Below are 23,397 nucleotides of genomic sequence, written 5' to 3'. Positions count from 1 at the left end.
CAACTGCTGCTGCTGCCTGTCAACTGCTGCTGCCGCCTGTCAACTGCTGCTGCCTGTCAACTGCTGCTGCTGCCTGTCAACTGTTGCTGCCTATATAACTCTTATTTTATTTATTTATTTGTTTTTGTGCTGAGACAGGGTTTTTCTGTATAACTGTCCTGGCTATCCTGGAACTTGCTCTGTAGACCAGGCTGGCCTTGAACTCACGGAGATCTGCCTGCCCCTGCCTCCCAAGTGCTGGATTAAAGGCCTGGCCCTGTACAACTCTAACACCCCACAAAAAACCTTAAGAATATAAGTTCCAAACAGTGATAAGATCAGAAATAGAATCATTCCTGTTTGTTTATTTTTGAGACAAGGCTCAGGCTGGCCTCAAACTCATAGCAATCCTTCTACTTCATACTCCTGAGTGCTTGGAATATACCATGAGCGATAGGCTAGAATTCATATTTTTTAAAGTATATATTATCTTTTCCTTTTAAAAAGTACAAAACGAAAGCGTCATGCAAAGGATTGTAATAACTCTTTCTAGATGATTTCCCTATGGTTGAGAAATGTGGATAAAAACACTAGACATCGACTAGTGATTAATTTTGGGTCTATCTTTATGAAGACTACTAAAGAAACATGAGGAAATTTAAATTTAGTTAGGGATAAAGTTTTTTTTTTTTTTTTTAATTTAGAAAGGGACAGAAAACTAAGTTCATTGAAATCCCCAGGAATACTTTTAATAGGGTAACAAAACAGCTATAGGGGGCTGGAGAGACGGCTCAGAGGTTAAGAGCATTGCCTGCTCTTCCAAAGGTCCTGAGTTCGATTCCCAGCAACCACATGGTGGCTCACAACCATCTGTAATGAGGTCCGGTGCCCTCTTCTGGCCTGCAAGCATACACACAGAAAGAATATTGTATAAATATATTTAAAAAAAAACAAACAAAACAGCTATAAACTATATTGGTGAGGCTATTTAAAGTAAGTTGGCTCAGTTAAATATTTTATTTTACACCTCTGTAAAAGATACCATACAGTGACTTGGAGTGAGCACCCATATGTACCGCTACCATTCAGTTCTATTGTGTGTAAAACTGCTTGGGTTAAGGACACCAATGTCCTCATTGCGACATAGAAACCTGAAGTTGCTATTCCTAGCATAGGGGGAAAAGTCATTTTCCCAAATATATTTGGTCAATATCCTATCACCAAAAGCTCGGTCAGTATGGCCCCAAAGCCTGTGCTACATCCAATACACCTGTCTGGTTTTATTTAATTCAGTACAGGAGGAGAAGGTAAGTTTTAGAATATGGGGCCCTATTACTGAGGAAATGTGATTGTTGGAAGTGGCTCAGAAATTACGACCTCTCAAAAGGCTTATTCCTAAATTATCTTTTCCAATGGCATCAAATACGGATGAGTCATTTCGTCCCATCATAATGATTTCAGCATTTCTTGGGAACCTGGAGTTACCGCTTTATTTGAATCTATCACTGACTGCTTCCTCTCTCCTCTGTGACTCCCGCTGGGCTTGCCCCTTATAACTTATTACTGCCGCTTTTCACCTCTCATGCATCCTGAGTAGACTCAGTTTTCTACAGCCCTGCTTTTGTCCTGCTGACTTTCATTTAAGGCCCACATCAGCTCTCTGCCTATCTCAGCAAGCAGACTCTTATACACTTCTAAAGTTGGTTCCTGCTTACTAAGTCAATTTTCCTCCTATTTCTCTTCCGCACCTAATAGGCCAAACTGTTTATTGCTTCCTGCATGCCAATGTAACTTTGCTTTTTTGTTATTCCTGACTGAAATCCTCCTCCCAATTCTAGTCATTCCTCACAGCCCATCTCAACATTTCTTCTCTAAGAAAAGTTTCCTAATAACCTGTCTATTTATGGTCAGAATCACAGTTTTGATTTAAGCAATATCCTGAAACATTATGTAATTTTTTCTTATGTTTCAGTTTTGTCTACTCAACCAGACTACATATTTCTTAAGGTTAGTGTCTGACTGTATAATTTTTCTTTTAAAATCCTCTGGTGACTCCCATCATTTTAAAATTGAAGCTCTGCTGGGCAGTGGTGGCGCATGCCTTTAATTCCAGCACTTGGGAAGCAGAGACAGGCGGATCTCTGTGAGTTCGAGGCCAGCCTGGTCTACAGAGTGAGTTCCAGGACAGTTTCCAAAACTATAGAAAAACGAACAAACAAACAAACGAAAAACAAAAACAAAACACACACACAAATTGAAGCACAACCTCCTTTCAATACCACAAACTGATCCTTCTCTTCTATCATTGTGTCTGTCTCTCTCTTGCGTGCGTGTATGCGCGTGTGCATGTGTGTGTTCAAAGGGATTGAACCTAGGCCCTTGAGCACGCCAGGCAAGCCCTCTACCATTGAGCTGTAGCCCTTGCCCTCAAACTATCTTTCTAGTTTATCTAAAGACCATTCTTCAGCTTGTGCTCTACGAGCTGCACAGTACGGTGCCCATGTTTTTACGGCTCCACGCCTGTTTCTTCCCACTCAGAGTGCTGCTCCTTCTTCCTCTGCGTGGTGTGACCTCTCTGTCTAGGACTAGTTTTCACATCTTCCTCAGCAAGAACCTGAAAGATCACCACTGAGGAAAACAGGTGTTCCTCCTCTGTATCTACATGTGCTGTGGTGAAGGCCTTGGTTACATACTTACTACATGAGATTACAGTTCTTTATCACTGTCATGTGTATGTATGTACTGGTTAGTGGAGTATGTACACGTGTTGAGTGTGTGTGCACACAGATGCACCTGCTTGTAGAAGCCTGAGGCTGAGGCTGGGTACCTTTCCTTGATTGTTTTCCACAGGTCTTTCACTGGACCCAAGGCCACCAACTGGTTAGACTGGCTGGTCATCAACCCCCTCCCCCATCTGCCTATCTCTCTGTCTCCTAGAGCAGGGATTAGAGGCGTACACCACCACACTGGTGATCAGAACTCAGACCCTCATGCTTGAGCGTTAAGCGCTTTACTTTCTGAGCCATCTCTGTAGCTCACAATTCTTTAAAGTTGCTTTCTTTCTTCTTATAGTGTGAGGCACTGAGGAGAAGGATGGTGTCTTATTTACCTTCATTCTTCTACATCCTCACTCATCATAGCGTTTATATGTAGCATGTTATCATGTTTGTGAAATGAAAAGCAATCTTTAGTAACTAATTCCTTTTCAGTGGTACTATGAATTGAACAAAAGGCTACATCTTCACCTTTTTTTAAAATTTGTTTTGAGGCAGGGTCTTACTAAGTTGCATGTTCAGGCCTCAAACTTGTGATCCTCCTGCCTCAGCTCCCAAGTGCTGTGATTATAGCTGGTGGCTACCAGACTTGGCTTATACCACCTTAAATGTGTTCATAACTCTGTGGTAAGCCAAGTTCCATGTTGGCGGTTGGCAAAGAAGGGTTACTCGCCTTTGCAGTCTCTCTGCCTGGCACACTGCTCACAAGCAGTAGGTGCTCACCCAGTTAGACTGACCTGGAGAGCACTAGAGTGGTCATTCTGACAGGCCAGTTCTTGTTCAACCTCGGAAACCTCCAGCAGGTTCCGCTCGCTGACCAACCGGGACAGTTCTCCGACCACTGTCACGTGCTTTGAGACAGTCCCAGACATCTTCTTGAATTGTGGATAATTCTCAACAAAGGCCTGTCATGGGAGAAACATTAATGGGAGATGCTATTACATTCCAAACAAGAATTTGTAAAGAAAAGATTGTAAAAAGCTGGGGTTCCTTTCCTGCCCAGGGTAAGGTACCCATGATTCTCAAGCACATGGCATTTATTATTCTTAAGAAGAGAAAAGCAGGTACATCTCCTTAGGGTCTTTATAGAGGCCAGACATAATGAAGAATGGAAGGAAATACATGATTATGATAGATGTGTCATCATGCTATTATTAAAGAGAAACTTGTAGAAAACGTCTCAGACTAAACAAAATGACTTGCTGGATGTGATGAGCAGTGCCCGTAATTCCAGCAAGTGGAGGTGAGACATTGAGTGCCGCCACGAGCTCCAGGCAGGTCCCCATGGCGACAGTGTGGCCTAAGGAGTAAGTGCACCTCACCAACAGAATAGAACAACACTAACAAGGAGCTGGGCTGATAGCCCACATCTGGAATCCCTCCCAAGCTTGAGGCTAGCCTGAGCTACATAGCAATGACTAGACAGTCTCAAATACCACAATCCACCCTACAAAACTTACAAGCAAACAAGAATCAAAGTAGAAATTAGACCTGGAATATTCCAAAAATGTTGCCGACATAAATAGTTCTGAAGACTCACAGGTGAACATCTGTGTGAGTGACTTACCTTCATATCTGCTATGGATTCTAGCTTTTGCTGTTCTTTTGGTTTCTTCTTCTGGAAGTCTTCCATGAGATTCTTTATATTGCTACCAATCTCTGCGAAATTCAGGTACATGTTCTGTGAAAAAGGAAGTCAGAAAAAAGTTCAAAACTAGCGGATTTTCAGACGTCATAAAAGAAGTGAAAAGAATTCTGAACACAGACTAGAAGGACAAATTCCATTTTAGTTACCAAGTCTGGCTATTAGCCAGGACACTAGTGATGAATACTATTATTGTTCTCACAAAGAGCTACCAGAAAGGAGGGAAGTCAGTAACTATGTAAGCACTCGAAAAAATACTGCCAAGGCCAGCACCCAAGTCTTGCCATCCTGAGATTCAGCCTAACTGCGAGAAGTCTGTCACCCTTTCCCACAAACCCTCATGCGCCAGTACTGACACTTTATGTAAAAACAACTGAGAGATTAAAGTCACCTACATTCGCATAAAACTCGTCATTTTCAGCAGACAGGACCACCTCTCTTAAGTCTTTGCTGATTCCTGGCACTCTGGAAAGATCAATCCGGTTGTTGTTTATGCCCAGGAGTTCATGGACCATGGCCTGGTATGTCCACTAAAGAAGTATGTCAAAAAGAATTGGCAAATAACAAAACATAACAATACCAAGTGTTTAGGAAAACAAAGAGTGATAATATTTTTAATAATTTGTTTTACACCAAGTTTCTCTATTTAGTTCATATTTTTATTAATACTTTGTTCTCTAGTAAGTATTAAGATTGTCATTTTAATTGCTTAAACACTCTAAAAAAGTCAAAATGCTTTTACTTTTATACTTTAGACAAAACGCAACAAGATTAATATTCTTGATAGAAAGAAAACAATTATAGCTATCATTAGCTTTTTGATTGTGAATTAAGAGTATATTTTTGGCTTCACAGATAGGGCTATATTGGTACTGCAGTTAAAAGCTGTACCACTTCCTGCACGCTTCTGTGGTTTTCTGCTGTCTGAGAAGTGTGTTCTTGCAGATCTGAGTGGTTCTATATTTATCCCGGGAACACTAATATTACCAGAAAAAAACCTTGCGAGTTAATCAAAACATTGGCATAATCAGACACTTGTCTCAGAATCCATTTTATCTTATGTTTTAACTAAGTATGAATTGTGAAGAAGGATTGAGTTCTAGCCTTTAATAACGTAAATCAGTTTGGTTAAAAACCAGAAAGGTAAAATGCCACAAAGCTGCCTTCTCACCATTTATGGAGAGTGGATTTTTAATAGTTAAGTATCTTTCAACAATTCACTATCTAGAATCCCCAAATGCTAGAGATGTTTATGTGTACATTTATAACTAAGTTTATTAAGAAGTAATTTAAGGAGGTTGGAGAGATGGCTCAGTGGTTAAGAACACCGGCGGTTCTTCCAAGGACATAGGTTCAATTACTAGTACCCACATGGCAGCTCACAGTTGTCTGTAACTCTAGTGCCAGGGATTCAACAACCTTTTCTGGCCTCCATGGGCATCGGGCACACTTGTATTGCACAGACATACACTCACACAAAGCACCCATACATATTTTTTTAAAAACAGAAAACATTTAAGATGTATTAAAGTCCTTTAAAATTTGTTTATTTGTATGTGTATGTGTATGGATGCCTTTGGAAGCCAAAAATGGGTATCAGATCCTACGGGCCTAGAATTGCAGGCAGCTGTGAGTGGCCCAAATGGGTATTGGGAAATGAACTTGTATTCTCTGGAAGAGCAACCTATGCTCTTTTTTTAAAATTATTAATTTTATTGAGCTCTGCATTTTTCTCTGCTCCCCTCTCTAGCAACCTGTGCTCATAAGGCCGAGCTATCTCTCTACCCCAAAAGAAGGTGTTTTATGGCCTAAAAGATTTGTCAAAGAGTAAGACGGCTCAGTGGTTAAGAGCACCAGTCACTCTTCCAGAAGACCTGGGTTAATTTCCCAGCACCCACATGGCAACTCACAACTGTCTGTAACTCCAGTTCTAGGGGAGCCAATGTCCTCTCTTGCCTCCGTGGGCAAGAGACAGACAAGTGGTGCACAGACACAAACATGGGCAAAACACCCACACACAGAGAAGAAAAGAAAAGAGAAAGAAAGCAAAGGAATTTTTTTAACCTCCAGAACAAAGTAGTTCTGGACAGATAGGTAAGGTGGAGTGCACACACCACTCAGAGGAAAAAGAGCAACCCACTGAGTGGGAAGAAACATGCATAGAGCTGTGAAAACATGGGCACCGTACTGTGCAGCTCTGCAGAGAGGCTCCCGAGAAAGCCAGTTCCCTTTGGGCCTTGACAGTGATAGAGCAAAGTGGACATTGTCGTGGTGGCTCTACCACAGAGCTCATTCTACACGTAAAATCCCTTTTCTCCTCTCTTCTTGAGATACAGGTTTGAGGACAAGAGACTGTCTTTTAACCTTACATAGAATACTTAGTTTACTACATGGCACATCACAGGTTCTCAGTGAAACTTGTTTTTCTTTGGGATAAAGAACTCATAGATAATTACTTTTCTGCTGTTTTAAAAAGAACTTACTTTTTATTTTTTCATTATGTAACTTTGAGTGTGAGTTTGGGCATGAGTACAATGCCTGTTTTAAAGACCAGGTAGGGCACTGGATTCCTTTGGAGCAGGAGTTAAACGTGGCTGTGGGCTGCCCAGTGTGTGGGCTGAGAACAGAACTCAAGTCTTCTGCAAGAGCAGTATGTGCTCTTAGCTACTGAGTCATTTCTCTCTCCCCTCCTCCTCCCCTTCCCTTTCTTCCTTTTGTGGCCAGATGTTACCTCACACTACAGAGGCGCTCCCTTCCATCGTAGACTACCCTAGCGTTGACGTTACTCTGTGCTGAGAAGAAACTGAGCTGGGGATGACTCCTCTTTCTCTGCATCCCAAATCTCCACTCACAGACTTAACTACATACAAGGAACTGCTTAAATTTGCAAAGAATAAACCTGAGCGGACACAGGCTGCCTTGGGAGTGCACTGTCTAAGACAGCGTCAAAACAACTAACGGTGCAACTTAGCAAGTGCAGCATGGGACCAGAGACAATGCTACACAGCTCGAGGGAGACAGCAAACTGCCCGGCTGAAGCAGTCTTTGAGAAGCTGCGCTCTGGCTTCTGAGAAGTTTCAAGGGAGAAGTGTTTTACAGGGAAAGTAGGGAAGAGAAGGTATCCCAACGACCCAGAGCTTAGACAAAGTCACTTTAAAAGCACAATGGCAAGAAATCATGTTGCGCCTCTATGGCAGAGAGCTGGAGGCTTTCAGCGACGGTGCCTGGGTATCAAAATCAGGAGCGTGATTTTAGCCCAGTAGGGCAATGGGGAACAACAAGGATTTTCAGGTCAGGAGCTGTAATTTAAGTTGAAAGCTGCCATTTAACAGCCTTGGTTTTGTAGGATATAGATCGAAGAGAAATAAAAAGAAGGACCTGTATAAATGCTTGTTTTACTGTTACTGCAAGAGATGGGATCACACCTACACACGGGCAGTAAGGTTGGAAAAGGAGACACTGGAAAGTTGCCTGGATGAGAGTGAGGCAGCTGCTGAAGGGACAGAGAGAAAGGAAAGAGGCAGAAACCAGCAGGAATGATGGGGACGGAAAAGCAGGACACCAAAACACCAGAAAACATAAGGCAGAAATCAAGAACAGCTGAAAACCAGGAGGTGAATAGAAAGGATGCTATTGCCATATTTTACTGAGCTGCAAACCACCCTCCTTTATGTTAACAAAGGGCTCTGCACCTGGTTGAGCAGTGGGGTGATGGCATCGTCACAGCGGTCTAGAATGAGAAGCAGCGGAGGAACCTCTGTCCGCCGGAATTCAAAGAGCTCATATTCTTTACTTATCACTTGCTGAAGAGAAAAGAGAAAAATAGCTTGGTTAACTCGGCAGCTCTAAGTAGAGCTGACAAAATAGGAAATGAATAAAAAAACAGTAGAAGGTTTTCCACCCTCACGGGCCTCCCATAAAAGGACTCAAAGGTTTCATAAGGTTTTGTAGCACACTAGTTAAAAAACCAGGACTTGAAAGCCTACTTTAAAGTGGTTTAACTGTAAACAGCTGCGAATGTTTCTTAGGTTAAATCTAAGGGTCTTAGTGCCAATTCGTTCCTTTCTTGTTGTTTTGAATTCCATAGCCGTTCTTCTTTGCCAATAAAACTAACAAAGAAGATATTCTTTGTTCACTTTCTTTCTCTTGTTTTGTCTTTCTTTTTTTTTTTTCTTTTTGAGATAGGGTCTTGCTTGGTATGGAACTTAGTGTGTAGACCAGGCTGACCTTGAACTCAGAGATCTGCCTGCCAAGGAATGCACCACCATGTCCAGCAGTTCAGATATTTCTAGGGAAACGATTAGCCTTGAGATTTTAGAACAGGAATAGGAGTACAACACCTTAACACATTCTCCAAGTCTTTTTGCAGCCTCTGATGAAAGTTGATAGCGAATCATGGGGCACTTCTTCAGAGATAAGAGGAGAGCGGTCAGTCCTTGAGTTGTTCTCGACAGCAGCGCTGGATCCCAATTTCGGCCCTTTTTGTTAAAAACATATTAAGAGAAAATACCTTAATTTTCTCTAACTCCAGTTACTTGATGAATTAATTTAACTTATTTTGAAAATCCTTGCCTTTCATACCTGACAGCAACCCAAAATATTGAGGGAAAACAAATGTGGATTCACAGCAATGTAATCACCATAAAATTCCTGCAAATAAAAAGTAAAAATCAGTTAATCCATGGACTCCAGCTGTACCCAGTTCTATGGGCCCTGGCTGTATCGAGCACTATGGACTCCGGCTGTATCAAGTTTTGTAATCAAATGGGAACATACAGGGTGAAAAGGTACAAGATGTTCAAATAATAATTGAGTAGCAGAAGGTATGGGGGAACTGAACTAACTATAAAAACCAGCAATGATAAATCTTTTAAAAAGTTAAAGTATACACAACAATGTAAATTTTTCATTAGTAAACAAAATAAAATAAAACACCGCTATAGAATACACCACATTATATGTCCAGTGTATTCTTATGTAGGAGGATATGATTTAAAATAGGTTATTCTTTTTATATGTTTTACCACTTAGAATATCTTTTTGAAAAATTCAAAACTAGTTTGTTGCCTGTGAAGACAGTACTTTTCATGTAGGTGATAAATATATTCAAATATTTATGATAGATGTATTCTATATCACTGAACTATTAAAGAAGGAAAAATACCATTATACATGCTAATGTTATATATTATGTAGCATACAAAGTAAGTGCTTAGGAGTTTCCAAGTTTTAGCCTAGTGACAAAGTCTTTTATTAGCTCCCAAAGTATGGGCCTCTCAAAGAGAATGTTAAGACATCTCACTCACAGCCTTTGATTTTATTCTCTCCTAATCAGGCACAATCTTACTGATGAAGGTTTTTAAACTAAGGTTCATAAACTATGATAAACTAACAAAGAGCATACTTGACTCTGTTCCCCAACTGTGAAACTGTCCCCCAATTCATCAGCCCACTCTGCTCCTTCCCACTGATTCCATTCATTCTATTTCTAGGTGATCTAACACTTCCTTCAAATTCTGTAAATGTTAGTCTATCTAGTATGTGCACATTTATTTTGTCACAGCACTTCCTTATTTCTAGACTGAAATAGTTTAACGGGACAATACAAGGGAGGATCCAGGACCCACACTTTACCTGAACTTCAGCCACGACTTCCTGCTCATCGGCTTCAGCTAACGACTTCACGTCACTCTTGCTGATCACGTTACTGAAATCTGAAACAGACACGCCACAGTTGGCACCAGTGAAGTTTTGCTGCAATTGGTCTCATACAGGCCCCAGGCAAAGCCTAACAAATCAGGGAAGTTCAGCACACACTGTGGCACATGTCCAAGTCACGCACCTTCAGGCTGGAATGAGGAGCACAACAATGTTTAAACCCAAAAGTGAATACTTAAAAAAAGACCATCAGGAAATGGCCCAATCCTATAGCCATACTAACGAATATCTTGCATATCACCATAGAACCTTCAGCTGGACTGGGACTGAAAATGCATGGGATAAAACCAGACTCACTGAATATGGTGGAAAAGAGAGGCGGGGAGGAGGCGGAAATTTTTAATTAAAAAAAAATTTAATTAAAAAACAAAAGACCATCAGGGCTGGTGAGATGGGTCAGCGGTTAAGAGCACTAGCTGCTCTTCCAGATGTGTCACAATTAATACAAACCCAGAGACAGATATTGGGGTTCACCCTGAAGGTCAGAAAAGCAAAACAGTTAGCCACTGACTCTTACCTCTACCTCAGTTTGAAATGGTGATTCTGCCTCCAGGAATCTCAGAATGAGATGGAGACTGAGTGCTGTCTTCTCCCATCTTATATTCCCCTAGTGCTGGGATTGAAGGTGTACATCACTACTCCCACATTCTTTGGCAACCTGGTGTGGCTATTGGGATTAAAGGTGTGTGCCACCATTGCCTTGTCTGTAAGGCTGACCAGTGTGGCTGTTTCACTCTCTGATCTTCAGGCAAGCTTTATTTATTAAAATACAAATGAAATATCACTACATTCAGAGGACCCAGGTTCAATTCCCAGCACCCACATGGCAGTTCACAACTGTCCTGTCTGTAACTCCAGTTCCGGGGATCTGACACCTTTGCACCAATGCACATAAAATAAAGTCAAATAGATTTTTAAAAAGATCATCATTGACGGTATCAGAGGATGCTGCAGCTCAGACTGTTACCTTCAGTGGCAAATACAGGGAAGGAGTAAACTTTTATCCTACTTTACATGTAAGCTGTATCAAGTAATAGATGAGGGAATTTTTTTAATAGAAACATTCCATCTAAAAACCCCATGGAATGTGAATGATAGAATAATTCCATTTTAAGAAGCCCATTCCTCTGCAGTCCTGCCCCAGCCACAGAAGAAGCAAGATGGGACTGCCCCGCTGAATAAGGTACTGAGCCACATGGCTAACACAGATAAGAATAATGGGCTAATATAAGTTATAAGAGTTAATAAGAAGCCTGAGCTAATGGGCCAATCAGTTTATAACTAAAAAAAAAAGACTTTCCTTTCAATTCCTATCAAATAACCTATAAACATTGATCTCACTAACAATATCACTAGGAGAAATGACCAGAGAAATTATACAGCACCACCTTTTAGTATTCTTTTTTTTTCAAGATGTATTTATTATGTATACATGTAATGCCTGCATGTACCCCTGCCCACGAGAAGAGGGCACCAGCTCTCATTACAGATGGTCGTGAGCCATCATGTGGTTGCTGTGAATTGAACTCAGAACCTCTTGAAGAACAGCCCGTGCTCTTAACCTCTGAGCCATCTCTCCAGCTCCACCTTTTAGTATTCTTGCCAAAACTTAATCCATATCAAGTTCTTTATCCACTTATAGATACACATGGATAGCTTGTATAACATGAACTTTAACTTGAAGGAGTACTAGAACTACCCAACAGTGATGAAATCAGGAAGCTCCAGCCTGTAGGAAACATAACTGCTTCCTCAGTAAAACAGTTACATGGAAGAAGAGGACCTAGAGAAAATCAGGAGACTCAACATACTGACCAGTAAGGTTTAATATGTGGATCTTTGATTCTGACTCAAACAAAGAAAAAAGAGAGGGAAAGAGAGAAAAGAGAAAATTTGAAATCTGAACACTGACTTGAGTTCATGAAATAGGAGTTACTTTTCATTTTTACTAGATGAATCTATCCCTATTAAAGATTCATACTGAAATATTAATGGATAAAACGTATATGACAGCATAGATTTGTTAAAAAACTATTGGTGGACATAAAAGATGGGAGCATAGTTCAGACAAGGCTGGGTGTGGCTGGGACACTGGGATTTATCTATTTTACTTAAATGCATTTGACATTTTCCACAAAGTTTTTTTTAAATAAAAGGGGTCTGTTAAATAAGACATATAGATCTAAAATTATTAAAAATGAGATGAACAGAAGGCCAGTTTAGTGTTAACTTAAATTGTGCTAAAAGTCTGTATTGAGTAAAATTACTAAATACTAATTTATTTTAGTTTACTTTAACCAAATAAAATTCCAAAATTGATTGCCATATCCTAATTTCAAGTTTATACTTTATACAATTTAGTACTAATGTAATTTTTCTTCTGCTTTATAGATTTATAGCCCAAATAAAACTATCTTCATAAGTATTAGACTTACTAGCCTTTGCTACACAGGGACACTGTGTGGAGGAAGTGAGGCTACATGACCCCATTCCATTTTTTAGCAAAGAAACTCAGAAAATGAATGCTTCTATTATGTATTGACTTAAATACAGAAGGCAGGGGCAACATATAAATTATATATACGTATCTAGAACTGAGGCTGTAGCTTGTGATTTGACTTAACTAAAATGACTATACATGGGCATGGCCACATCAGGAAGTAATGCCTCAGACCCATGGGAAATTAGCAAAGCCTTGCCTTGTGGCTCAGAGGATAGCAAAACCTTCCTCTGGTAGGAGTTAGAATGTTGGCAGTGTTCGCTGGGCAGTGGAGGCACAAGCCTTTAATCTTAGCACTCAGGAGGCAGAGACAGGCCAATCTCTGTGAGCTTGAGGCCAGCCTGGTCTACAGAGTGAGTTCCAGGACAGTCAGAGTTGTTATACAAAGAAACACCTTGCCTTTAAAAAAGAAAAGAAAACAAACAACGGACAAAAGCATGTTGTCAGTGTGTACCAAAGACTAACATCTGCAGCTCGCTCCTCCAGATGTTTACAGCCTGAGCTGTTCTCTCTACAGGAAACTATCTACACACAGGGCTGTCACTCCTCCCTGTCCATAATAAACTCACTGAGGTTCTGGGTTGCTGCATCAGCGTGTATGCGGCCCATATGACCCATCTTTTCTCTACATATGTCTTTGTGTGTGTCCTTTCTTTGTCTCCTCACCACTCTGAGGCTTCCAGGACCATGCTGCTAGGTGGAGGCAGACACCTATCTGTAGTAGGGAGGATGCTGTGTCCCGTCGCCCGGCTAGCCCTGAAATAACCGCACAGAAACTGTATTCATTTAAACACTACCTGGCCCACTATCTCTAGCCTTTTATTGGCTAACTCTCACATATTAGTTTAACCCATTTCTATTAATGTGCATCACCACTTGACTGTGGCTTACAAAGCGACTGTCTTGGGCAGGAGAACCACTGCGTCTGCCTGACTTTGCTCTTCTTCCCAGCATCCAGTTCTGTCTTTCCCGCCTACCTAAGTTTCTGCCCTATCAAAAGGCCAAGGCAGTCCCTTTATTTAACCAATGAAAGCAACACAAATACAGAAGGACCTACACCACCTATCACACTGGCTAAAGTGGGCATCAGCACCATCAACACGTTTCTGAGTAGGGGCAGACACCTATCACGCTGGCTAAAGTGGGCATGAGCACCACCAATACGCTGCTGGGTAGGGGCAGACACCTATCACGCTGGCTAACGTGGGCATCAGCACCACCAAATGACTGCAGGGATGCAGAGATGCTGAGCTGCCCTTTCATTGCTAGTGTGGATGTGAAATGGGACGGTCACTCTGAAAAATATCAACCACACCACTACCATGTGACCCAGCACGTGTGCTACTGGCTGTCATTCACACTAAATAGATGAAGGGTATGTCTGCCTGGAAACCAACAGGTTTATAACAGCCGCAATCCCAAGCAGACACACGGGAACAGCCCAGATGCCCTTTGGGGGTGAGTAGTTAATGAACAGATAGTGGAACCCTACTCAGATCTACAACCACCCGAGAAGTACGCTCAAGGAAAAGAGCCAGCCCCCAAAGTGGCGCACTGCTCTGCTTACAGAAGACTCTTAGAATAACAAAGGTTATGGAAAGAAGAGAGTAGCAGCTGCTGGGTACAAGTGGATATGGTCAACAAAAGGGCAGATAAGGGACCTCGTGGTGACGGATCAAAGCCTCTGCCGCCTGTGTCCCAGTTACTATCCCGGTTGTGACACTGTGCTACTGCCATGTTGAATGCTGCATTAGGGGAGACTGGGTAAAAGCGCTCCGGATTTCTGTGGGTTTATAACTATGCATCGCTGTAGTTTGTTTTCTGTGCCAATAGCACAATATCACTGTCATCTTGGCTCCGAGTTCTAGTTCAAGCTTTAAAGGCCGCATGTAGTGAGGACCTTCTTCCTGGCAGTGAAGTGCAGGGCATCATAGGGTAATGGACTCTCTTAGGACATTAATCCATCAATCATACGGACAGATTAATTATCTCTTAGAGTATGATCTCAATATTTCATAGGAGATTAATTACCTCTTACAGTCCCATCTCAATATTTCATAGCAGGATTAAATTTCAACATGAGTTTGTTTGTTTTGCGGGGGACAAACCATCAGACATGTGAATCTGCACTTATTTTTACATAGTTTAATTTAAAAAATAAAAGCTATGACTATTAATAAACAAAATGTAGGATGAGAAACTATTAAAAATATTTTTACCTGTTAGATGGTGTAAAGGATCAAGTGAAATAAAGCATGACACAGCTCTTTATAAAATCTAAAATATCATTTAAAGTTAATTTTTGGCATTATTATTATTTGAGACAGGGTTTCTTTGTGTAGCCGTGGTTATCCTGGAACTCACTCTGTAGACTAGGCTGTCCTTGAACTCAGAGATCTGCCTGCCTCTGCCGCCACCTCCTGAGTGTTGGGGTTAAAGGCGCATCACTACTACCCTGCTAATTTTTGGCATAATTAAATAGTAAAATATGGTAAAAGAAATTTGTATATTCTAGCTAAGATGTACTAAAATATAAATCTAAGACTTAGACAATGGTCTAAATTCCCAAAGCTTAAAAACCTCTTGTGTTCTTTCTTTTCTTTCTTCCTTCTTACTTTCTTTTCTCTCTCTCTCCCTCCCTCCCTTCCTTTCTTCTTCCTTTTATTTTATTTTATTTTTTAAACAAGGTCTGTCTATGTAGCTTTGGCTGGCCTAGACCAGGGTGGTCATGATCTGCCTGCCTCTGCTCTTGAGTGCTGGTCTTACAGGCCTTGCCTAGGCGCCCTACTTTCTAGGTGCTAAGTTTGTAGCTGGTTTTGGAGCCAGCACCAGACTTTTCTAAGTCTACAAAGAGCAATGCTGACACCTAGAGGAGACCAACTGTAACTTCCATAGCCAAACGGAAGAAAATTCCAAATAAACTTTGAGTAGGCATGAACCTCAGAGTCTCCCTATGCATAGTCTCCCTATGCACGCCCCCATGTGGACACACAAGAGGATGAGCTCATCTGGTGTACAGACACATTCTTCACATTCTTCATTATCCAATAAACCCACACACATGCTTTCCCCAAATAAATTAGTTTCTATACCTCAATTCACAGGTGAAACACGAGAGTAAGTAAACACTCTGATGGAGGAAAAGCACGAGATTTGGCTACTTACAACTCCTGGCTCATACATCAGCCTTAAATCTAAGCATTGATGAGGGGAAACTGTTATTTTGGTTTCAGAAAGAGAATGATGGCCACTACCTAATTTTAAAGGTAAATCATTTTTGTTTTGTATATATATCTGCCTGCATGTACGTCTGTCCACCATGTGTATGCAGTGTCTGTGGAGGCTAGAAGGTGTGAGATCTCCTGAAACTGGAGTAGATGGTTGTGAGCTACTCTGTGGGTGCTGGGAATTCAACCCTAGTTTTCTGGAACAGCAACCAATGTTCTTAACCACGGAGCCATTTGTCCAGTCCCTACACTATTCTTAATACTTTGAATACACCAGCTTTTAAGTGATGCATTCAGTGAGCTTTATGATACAGCTGCTAATGGCCTAGTCTAGCTGGATACACACATGACTAAAAATGTGAGCCAACATACTTACAAATAAAATAAATACTGTATTTGGGTCTTCGGAGCTCCTGGATCAGATAATCCACATTCTCCTAGAAAACAAAGAACAAATGGAGCATGAGCAGAGCTGTCTCAGTAAAAAGTAGTCAGGGCTGGCAAGATGGCTCAGTAGACAAGAGCCCTTGCTGCCAAGTCTAATCATCTGAGTTGAATCCCAGGCACCCACACAGAGGGAGGGGAGAACCGGCTCCTGCAGATTTTTCTCTGGCTTCCATAACTGTAAATTCAAAAACTAGTTAAGTATCACAATTTATTGATTGATTTACTTGGAGTCTAACAGTATGCACATCTATTGGGTAATGAAGGATGCAAATAAGACATTAAACACATAAGGATGTTAGATACAATTAAATATACATATATGCTAAATATCAACTACCTGCATTATCTTGGCTAAATTAAGGTAAAACTAAAGGACACATGAAATATAGCATAAAATTGCTAACTGCAAATCTGCCTCAAGCTGCTTATCAATAAACTATATTAATCTGATCAAGTTTCTTATTTAGAACACCAAAATGTGTGCAGTTCTTTAAAAACAAGAAAAAATATAACTTAATCATATTCACTTTGGCTTTTAATTTATTGAGGTCTAAGAGTTCATAACTACAATATTTATGAAGTATTTGTATCAGCCCATGACTCCTTCTATAACTACATTAGAAGCAAAAAATTCAGTCCTTTTAAGACTTATTTTTAAGTTTTGTGTGTGAGTGTGTGTGTGTTCGGGTGTGAACGCACACACCCTTGCTCCTGGAGGAGGAGGCATCAGACTATAGGGGTGGTTGTGAGCTGCCCGACATAGGTGCTGGGACTCAAACCTGAGTCCTCTGAGCAGTACATACTCCTAACCAATGAAACATCTCCCCTTCCAGTTCTTCTTATAAAGCCGAACATGAGAATTCGAATCACAGACTATTCTAATGAACACTTGGTCTGTTTTCAATACAGAATATATGGTTAAATTTCAAATTAAATCAGGCCTTAAAACTAAAATTTGTGGTAGCAAAGGCCCTGCTGCTTGATTGTGTCACTGTTAATATCCTTTAAACAATTAAAAATTTTAACTTGTGCCAATAGTGTTAAAAAAATAGTTCTAAGAAATGCTCACTGCAACTGGGATGGCGCTGAACACAAATCCCAGCACTCAGAAAGCATAACCAAGAGGATGTGGGTTTAAAGTCAGCCTGGACGACAGAGCCAGACCCTGCCTGAATGCAAGCAAACAACCAAACAGAAGTATACAATGCCGACTTAACAGGGAAATGGTTTTACACTGTCATTCAAGCTACAGAAAATGTTATCTTTATAACATTTCTACTGTGTTATTAGATTTATCGAGTGAGTGTGTGTGCAATGTGTCTGTGGGTGCACACATGCTGGAAGGATAGAAAAGAGTGTTGGGTATCCTCCTCTATCACTTCCTGACATTCATTTGAGGCAGGGTCTCTCTCTGAGCCTAAGGCTCCCATTTCTTGGCTTGGTTGGAAGCCAGCAAGTCCCAGTGATTTTCTGGCTGCCACTCACTGCCCTTGGACCTGGGTTAAAGGCATATGGGGATGCCTAGCTAGTTATGCGGGTGCTGGGATCTAAACCTTGGTTCTCTTGACTATGCAGCAAGTGCTTCTGATTGCTGAGCCATATCTCCAACACTTTTTGCTTTTGTTATTGTTTGAGAGAGAATCTCATGGAACCCAAGGAGACCTCAAACTTACTATGCAGCTAAGGATGACTTTGAACTTCAGATCCTCTTGCCTCTGTCTCCCAAGTGCTGGAATAACAGACATGTGCTATCATGCCAAGCTCATCCTATAATCTTAAAGACAAACTGTTTCTAACAAGCAATTTAAATCTAACATTGCTGCTTTATAGGGCCAGGTAAAAAGGTAGACAACGTGAAACCAAGAGAGTTTGAGAGTGTATATGGCTATAAAAGAGGTCTCCTCATTTTATGTCAGGAGATAACAGACCACGTCAACTCTAAGACCACTCTTAATGACCAAAACTTCATGTCTGAAAATAACAAATACGAAGAAAACCACATTAATTTAGCAACTATTTCTTAAACATCTTTTATGTAGCAGGCATCATGGGAACATAATAGGATGGACAACCAGATAAAACTTCTGCTGTCATGGAGCTTATTATGATAGGTAAGCTAGGTATTAATCATAAAACCCATGTAGCTTTGCCAAGTAAGCCTCACGTCTGTAATCCCAGAACTCAGGAGGCAGAGCATGAGTAGTTGGCGATTACTGGAAATTTCAGCCAGCCAGAACTGCATAGTGAAAACCTTGCCTGAAAACAGGCACCTTCGACCATGACTGGTTACAGACAGGGAGGCAGTGTTGCTTGTAAGAGGGATGTCTGACCTGCTCAGTAAGGTCAGGGAAGTTTGAGGCAGAGGGAGGAATGGGTATGAAGGGCACGTGGCATGATGAGACACCAGCATATAACTGGGTAGTGTAGCTAGGGTGCAGAGTGGCAGAGAGATCAAAAAGCGACAGGAAGTAGACCACGCTGGACTCTGCAGCCAACAAGGAAGGACTCTGTTTTTACCATAAAACAATGAGAAGTCACCCGGGGTTTCAAGCTGGAGGACATAATCAGGCTGCCGTTCTGGAAAGTACACAATATACAAGCGTGATAAAAGCACACTGGAGTTGACGAACATGAATATGAGACAAGAGAAAGCAAAGCCAAGGATGGTGGCAGACACGATCCTAGCACTTGGGTGGCAGAGGCAAGAAGACTGTCACAAATTTGAGGCCAGCCTGGTTTTCAGCATGAGTTCCAGGTCAGCTAGGGCTCCATGGTGAGGCCCTGTTTCAAGAAAAAAAAAGAGAGAGAGAGAGAGAGAATGTTAAAAAACAAGACATAGGAAAGTTTTGGGGGGCAGAGAGAAGAGGTGGTAAAGACATCTGCCACCAAGGCCTGATTCTGAGTCCTGGGACGTCACAGAGAAGGAGACAACTGAGTCCTGCAAGATGTTTTCTGAGCCCCACACGCAGCCTTCGGCACAGGCCACCCCACCCCATCCCCACTCTATGTTTTCATTAGAAAGAAAGGACGGAAGCCAGATTTGCAAGACGATGGACAAAAGCTGAGGAAGGGCTCAGGCATAAACATGTAGAGAATGATAAAACAGCCCACTTGGCTCGCAGGTCCAGACGTGAGCACAGGAAGCTAAGTATGTAAAGAGAGACCAAACTGGTGGGAGGAGCACCTTTTCCTGTTGGGCACTGGATTTAACTGTAGAGTAAGACTGAGCCGCGAGAGGAGTCACTGGGTAACTTTCCCTTGTTTTTATGATAAAGACACACTCGGTCCTAAGTAGAGACGGGATTAAGATGATGAAGGTTCAAGGCAGTCGGGGCTGTATGAGAGAGTGACAGTGGCATTCAGTGCCAGGTATGGATGTCAGTCCAGCGTCACGTGATCTAGCGTCCGAGAGCTAGTGGCCGTGGGGATAGCCATCAATCTAAAAAATGTCTTGAAAGAGAAACTGGCTGTCGGGGTGAAGGGAGTCATGGGAAGGAGAGGAAGAAAGGCCACAACTCTGACAAACAGGGCAATTCTGATGCCACAGATGATGATAACACAGATTTATTTTGCCTTCTTAATGCTTTCAGATCAGTATTCTGCCTTTGCCCGCGGAGACGGCAGCTCAGTTTGTGAAGTACCTTGGTAGGTCGAAGAAAACAGATGGCTTTTAGGTGTTTCATGACCTCTCGGTTTTGAGAATCAATTCGTTCAAAGAGGTATACTTCCTTCTGAAGAATCTCTGACTGTGTGTAGACCATACTCACTATACCAGTCTGTAAAGAAAAAGAATGAGCCAAGATTACACTAGTCCAGACTGAAATAGTCATGCTTCAATAGTTAAGCTTTTTTCCCATTAACACTTGCCTAGGTAATTTAAATGCTAATACACAGAAGACTATTTACTGAATGTCCAAAACAGGTAGTGATGTGTTGGAACGAAAGCCTGCTCTCTGAACACGAACAACTCAGAAACTCCAAAGAGGATTTCCTCCATCCCTTTAAAAGCACCCCCCACCCCTTTAAGTTGGGGCCAACAAATAATCTGTCATTCCAGTGAGCCCCAACAATTTACTTTTAAAAACCACGTTGACAGGGTCACCCTAAAGTCTTCCAAGTGGTCCCTGTGACCATTAACAACTTCTTGGCAGACACTCCTTCAGGTACGAGAAGTCCCTCGGCACCGGTCAGTGCCGGTTACACTGCACACCCGCTGGGAAAGCTTTAGACAACTTTCCCAGGGCCGTCCAGACAGAACTGACCGTCGACATTAAGGCAACGCTAAAACCCGCAGTGCACGGGGACCAGCAATTCTGAGGGAGGGCGGGTTCCTTCACAAACGCGGAGCAAAAGCGAACTCACCGTTTCCTTATCCATGAGAAGTACCTTCATGCCGGGCCCGCTGTCCTCTATCATTTTGGAAATATACTGCTTCACTGCAAAAACCACGTTCATAGTGGCGAATTGACAGGCGCCCCACAGCCCTTCCCGCCCCTTTCCCTGGCTGAATTAACCTCAGGCCTGTTGGCTGGGTCTCAGCTGCTTCCGGTCGGCCAAGTATTTGCTTCCGGGAGTCCGGGTAGCTCCGGTACTGGGAATTGTAGTTCCTCCGCGGAGTCGCGGACCCAGACTCGGCGGCCACGGGCCGGGGCCACTTCCGACCCGCGTCGGGCGTGGAGTGGGAGGCATTGTCTTCCCTCTGACAGCCGCTGTGCTGGCTTCAGTCTCTGCGTGGGGAGGGCTTGGCGCGTCGCGGTAGACAGCTACCATGGAGCGTGGCTGTGCTGTTTGCCGAGCACCATTTCCAGAGACGCGTGCACGCCACTGGGGAGGCCGAGGTGGCGGGGTCGCAGGTTCGAGACAAGTCCTTTCCGGTAGCAAGTTTCCGGTTAGCCCGGCTGGATTACATAGGGAGACCTGGTTTCTAAAGCATCCAGACAAACTTGAAGCCGCATCTTGGGACGGCAATTTGTACTTGCTAAGTCGTGGACGAGATTCGTCTTTCCGACTCCCGGTGGTCATTATTTAGGCAGTGACAAGTGCCCGGTGTTAGAGCTGAAAGTGAATAGGTTTTCCGAAAAGAGAAGGGAGGCTGAAACTGATCACATGGTTGTTGAATGAATGAACAAAGGGAGCACCATTTAGGGCTGTTGTCGGAGAGATCTCAGAGACCCCAGGAGGCCGGGGAGCTTCCGCCGGCCCCCACTGAGGACCGCAGGGACTGCGAATCCTCAGCGTCCAGCTCTGGACTTTGCTGGGTTGCAGGGGCGTCGGGTTTCCAGGGACCCTGAAGAGGGTTGGGGGCTGTTATTCATTGGAGCTGAAGCAACTAACCTGAGAATATTTAAAGAGAAACATTTTTTAATCTAAGAAGCAGTGAAAGACTAGCAATAAAGTGGATCCTAAAGCGTCAGCTTCCAAAGAGCTGCAGCAGATCTCAGGTCTGTCACCTTCGCCACACTTCTCAAAGGATGCTTTTGTTCCTCGCCTTTACGTTGGAGAACTGTAAAATCCGAAAGACAAATGAACTGCCAGAAATCAGTGACTGCTAGTGCTTCAAACATTTCCCTCAAAATAATGACGAGAGAGATGCGGGGGAGGGAGAAGGAGGGAGGGAAAGAGGATTGGATAGGAGATCACCACGGGGTAGTTAAGATTTTAGGAGAGGGGGAACCGAGATAGACAACCGAGTAACGAAAATGAGGCGCTGTTTAGTTGAGGAAGGGAACCAGAGCGCTGTGGGAAGGGTGGGGTGAGGAGTGGAGGAGCTGGAGGCAGGAAGGTGGGGAACGCCACAGAACTGGGTGTAACTGTAGGTGGAGCTCTGTGAGTTCAAGGCCAACCTGGTCTACAAAGCGAGTTCCAGGACAGCCAGGGCTACACAGAGAAACTGAAAACAACAACAGAACAAGGTATAACTGTAATAGGAATGAAAATGCTATTAGAAACCCATCATTTATGCTAACTAAAAAAATGAAAAGTCAACAAAAGTCAACGCTCTCGGCATCACTAAGTATCAGTTCTGTTAACATACTGTAAGAAGTACGCGGGTTAGACAGAGCAAAGAACCTTAATCGGGTCATGCAAATTATACGAAAAGTTCCAAATCCTTCGAAGGAGACCAGAAGTCACCTCTAAAATTGTGAAAATGTGTTCCTTCAGTTTTCCAACTAAGTAAATAAAGCTTCCTACTGAATATTTTACTGTTTTTGAGAATTTTTTTTCTTTCTTTAGTCTTCCTTTTTGCTTATTTAATTTTGATTTTTTGAGACAGAGTTTTCTCTGTGTAGCCCTGGCTGTCCTGAAACAACAGGACCTGTAGACCAACCCGACCTCGAACTCACAAAGATCCCCCTTCCTCTATCTCCCGAGTGCTGGGATTAAGGCATGTGCCGAAATCACCTGGCTAAAAGGATTTAATACCTTTAAATCATTAGTTTAAAATGATTTTCAGTCAGGCTGGGTTGCGCTCACCTTTGGGAGTCAGGTGCTGGGATCTCTTGAGATCAAGGTCAGCCTGGTCTACTGGCTGAGTTGCAGACCAGCCAGGGCTACCTAGTTAGACCACGCCTCAAAGAAAAAAGTATTTGCATGAAGAATTCTGTTTGCATATCACAGTTGTCTCTGTGGCTCTAGCTTTCTGGGTAGGTTGTTTGTGATATGCCTGGTGGTGGTAAACTGGAGCTGGCCTTATAGCATGACTCTTATGCAAGATCTTTTTTTAAAACTTATTAAACATTTGATTTTTAATTATTTTTATTGTGGTACATTGATAAGCATCTCTTCTTTAGATTGGGGAAATTTCCTTCTATGACTTTGTTAAAAATATTTTCTGTACTTTTGACCTGTTTCTCCTTTTTTCTGTACTTATTTTTTCCTTCTTTTTAATGAATTAAATTTATCCTTTATTTTACATTCTGACTGCAGTTTTCTCTCCCTCCTCTCATCCCAGTCCCTCCCGCCCCCCCCCATCCACTCCTCTGTTTCTGTTCAGAAAGGGGCAGGCCTCCCATGGGTGTCAACTAAACATGACATAGCAAGTTGAGGTAGGACTAAGCTCCTTCCCTCGTATTAAGGCTTGGTAAGGCAACCCAATAAGAGGAAAAG

General features: G+C 42.4%; 1 protein-coding gene across 3 annotated transcripts in view; it reads right to left on the bottom strand.

The window, feature by feature from the left end:
- The window catches only part of Vps45 (vacuolar protein sorting 45 homolog), a 64,754-nt gene extending 43,592 nt beyond the window's left edge, over positions 1 to 21,162 (bottom strand). Inside the window, exons 1-10 of one of the 3 annotated variants that reach the window (XR_012911200.1) lie at positions 20,653 to 20,845; positions 19,932 to 20,066; positions 16,220 to 16,280; positions 10,033 to 10,112; positions 8,980 to 9,048; positions 8,739 to 8,876; positions 8,091 to 8,201; positions 4,794 to 4,928; positions 4,321 to 4,434; positions 3,491 to 3,658 (exon numbers count right to left, since the gene is read on the bottom strand). Coding sequence is in view for 2 of the 3 variants with exons in the window: in XM_075978102.1 (XP_075834217.1) it covers positions 3,491 to 3,658; positions 4,321 to 4,434; positions 4,794 to 4,928; positions 8,091 to 8,201; positions 8,739 to 8,876; positions 8,980 to 9,048; positions 10,033 to 10,112; positions 16,220 to 16,280; positions 19,932 to 20,066; positions 20,653 to 20,745 (1,104 nt within the window). In the remaining variant the exon portion in view is untranslated. Of the gene's footprint in view, positions 1 to 3,490; positions 3,659 to 4,320; positions 4,435 to 4,793; positions 4,929 to 8,090; positions 8,202 to 8,738; positions 8,877 to 8,979; positions 9,049 to 10,032; positions 10,113 to 16,219; positions 16,281 to 19,931; positions 20,067 to 20,652 lie in introns of all 3 variants that reach the window. The other 2 variants (XM_075978102.1, XM_075978103.1) reach the window with 2 other exon arrangements.
- Between the last annotated feature and the right edge of the window lie 2,235 nt (positions 21,163 to 23,397).

The sequence above is a fragment of the Microtus pennsylvanicus genome, chromosome 7 (genome assembly GCF_037038515.1).
Source record: "Microtus pennsylvanicus isolate mMicPen1 chromosome 7, mMicPen1.hap1, whole genome shotgun sequence".
Lineage (NCBI taxonomy): Eukaryota > Metazoa > Chordata > Mammalia > Rodentia > Cricetidae > Microtus > Microtus pennsylvanicus.
This window is presented reverse-complemented; position numbering and strand designations above follow the sequence as displayed.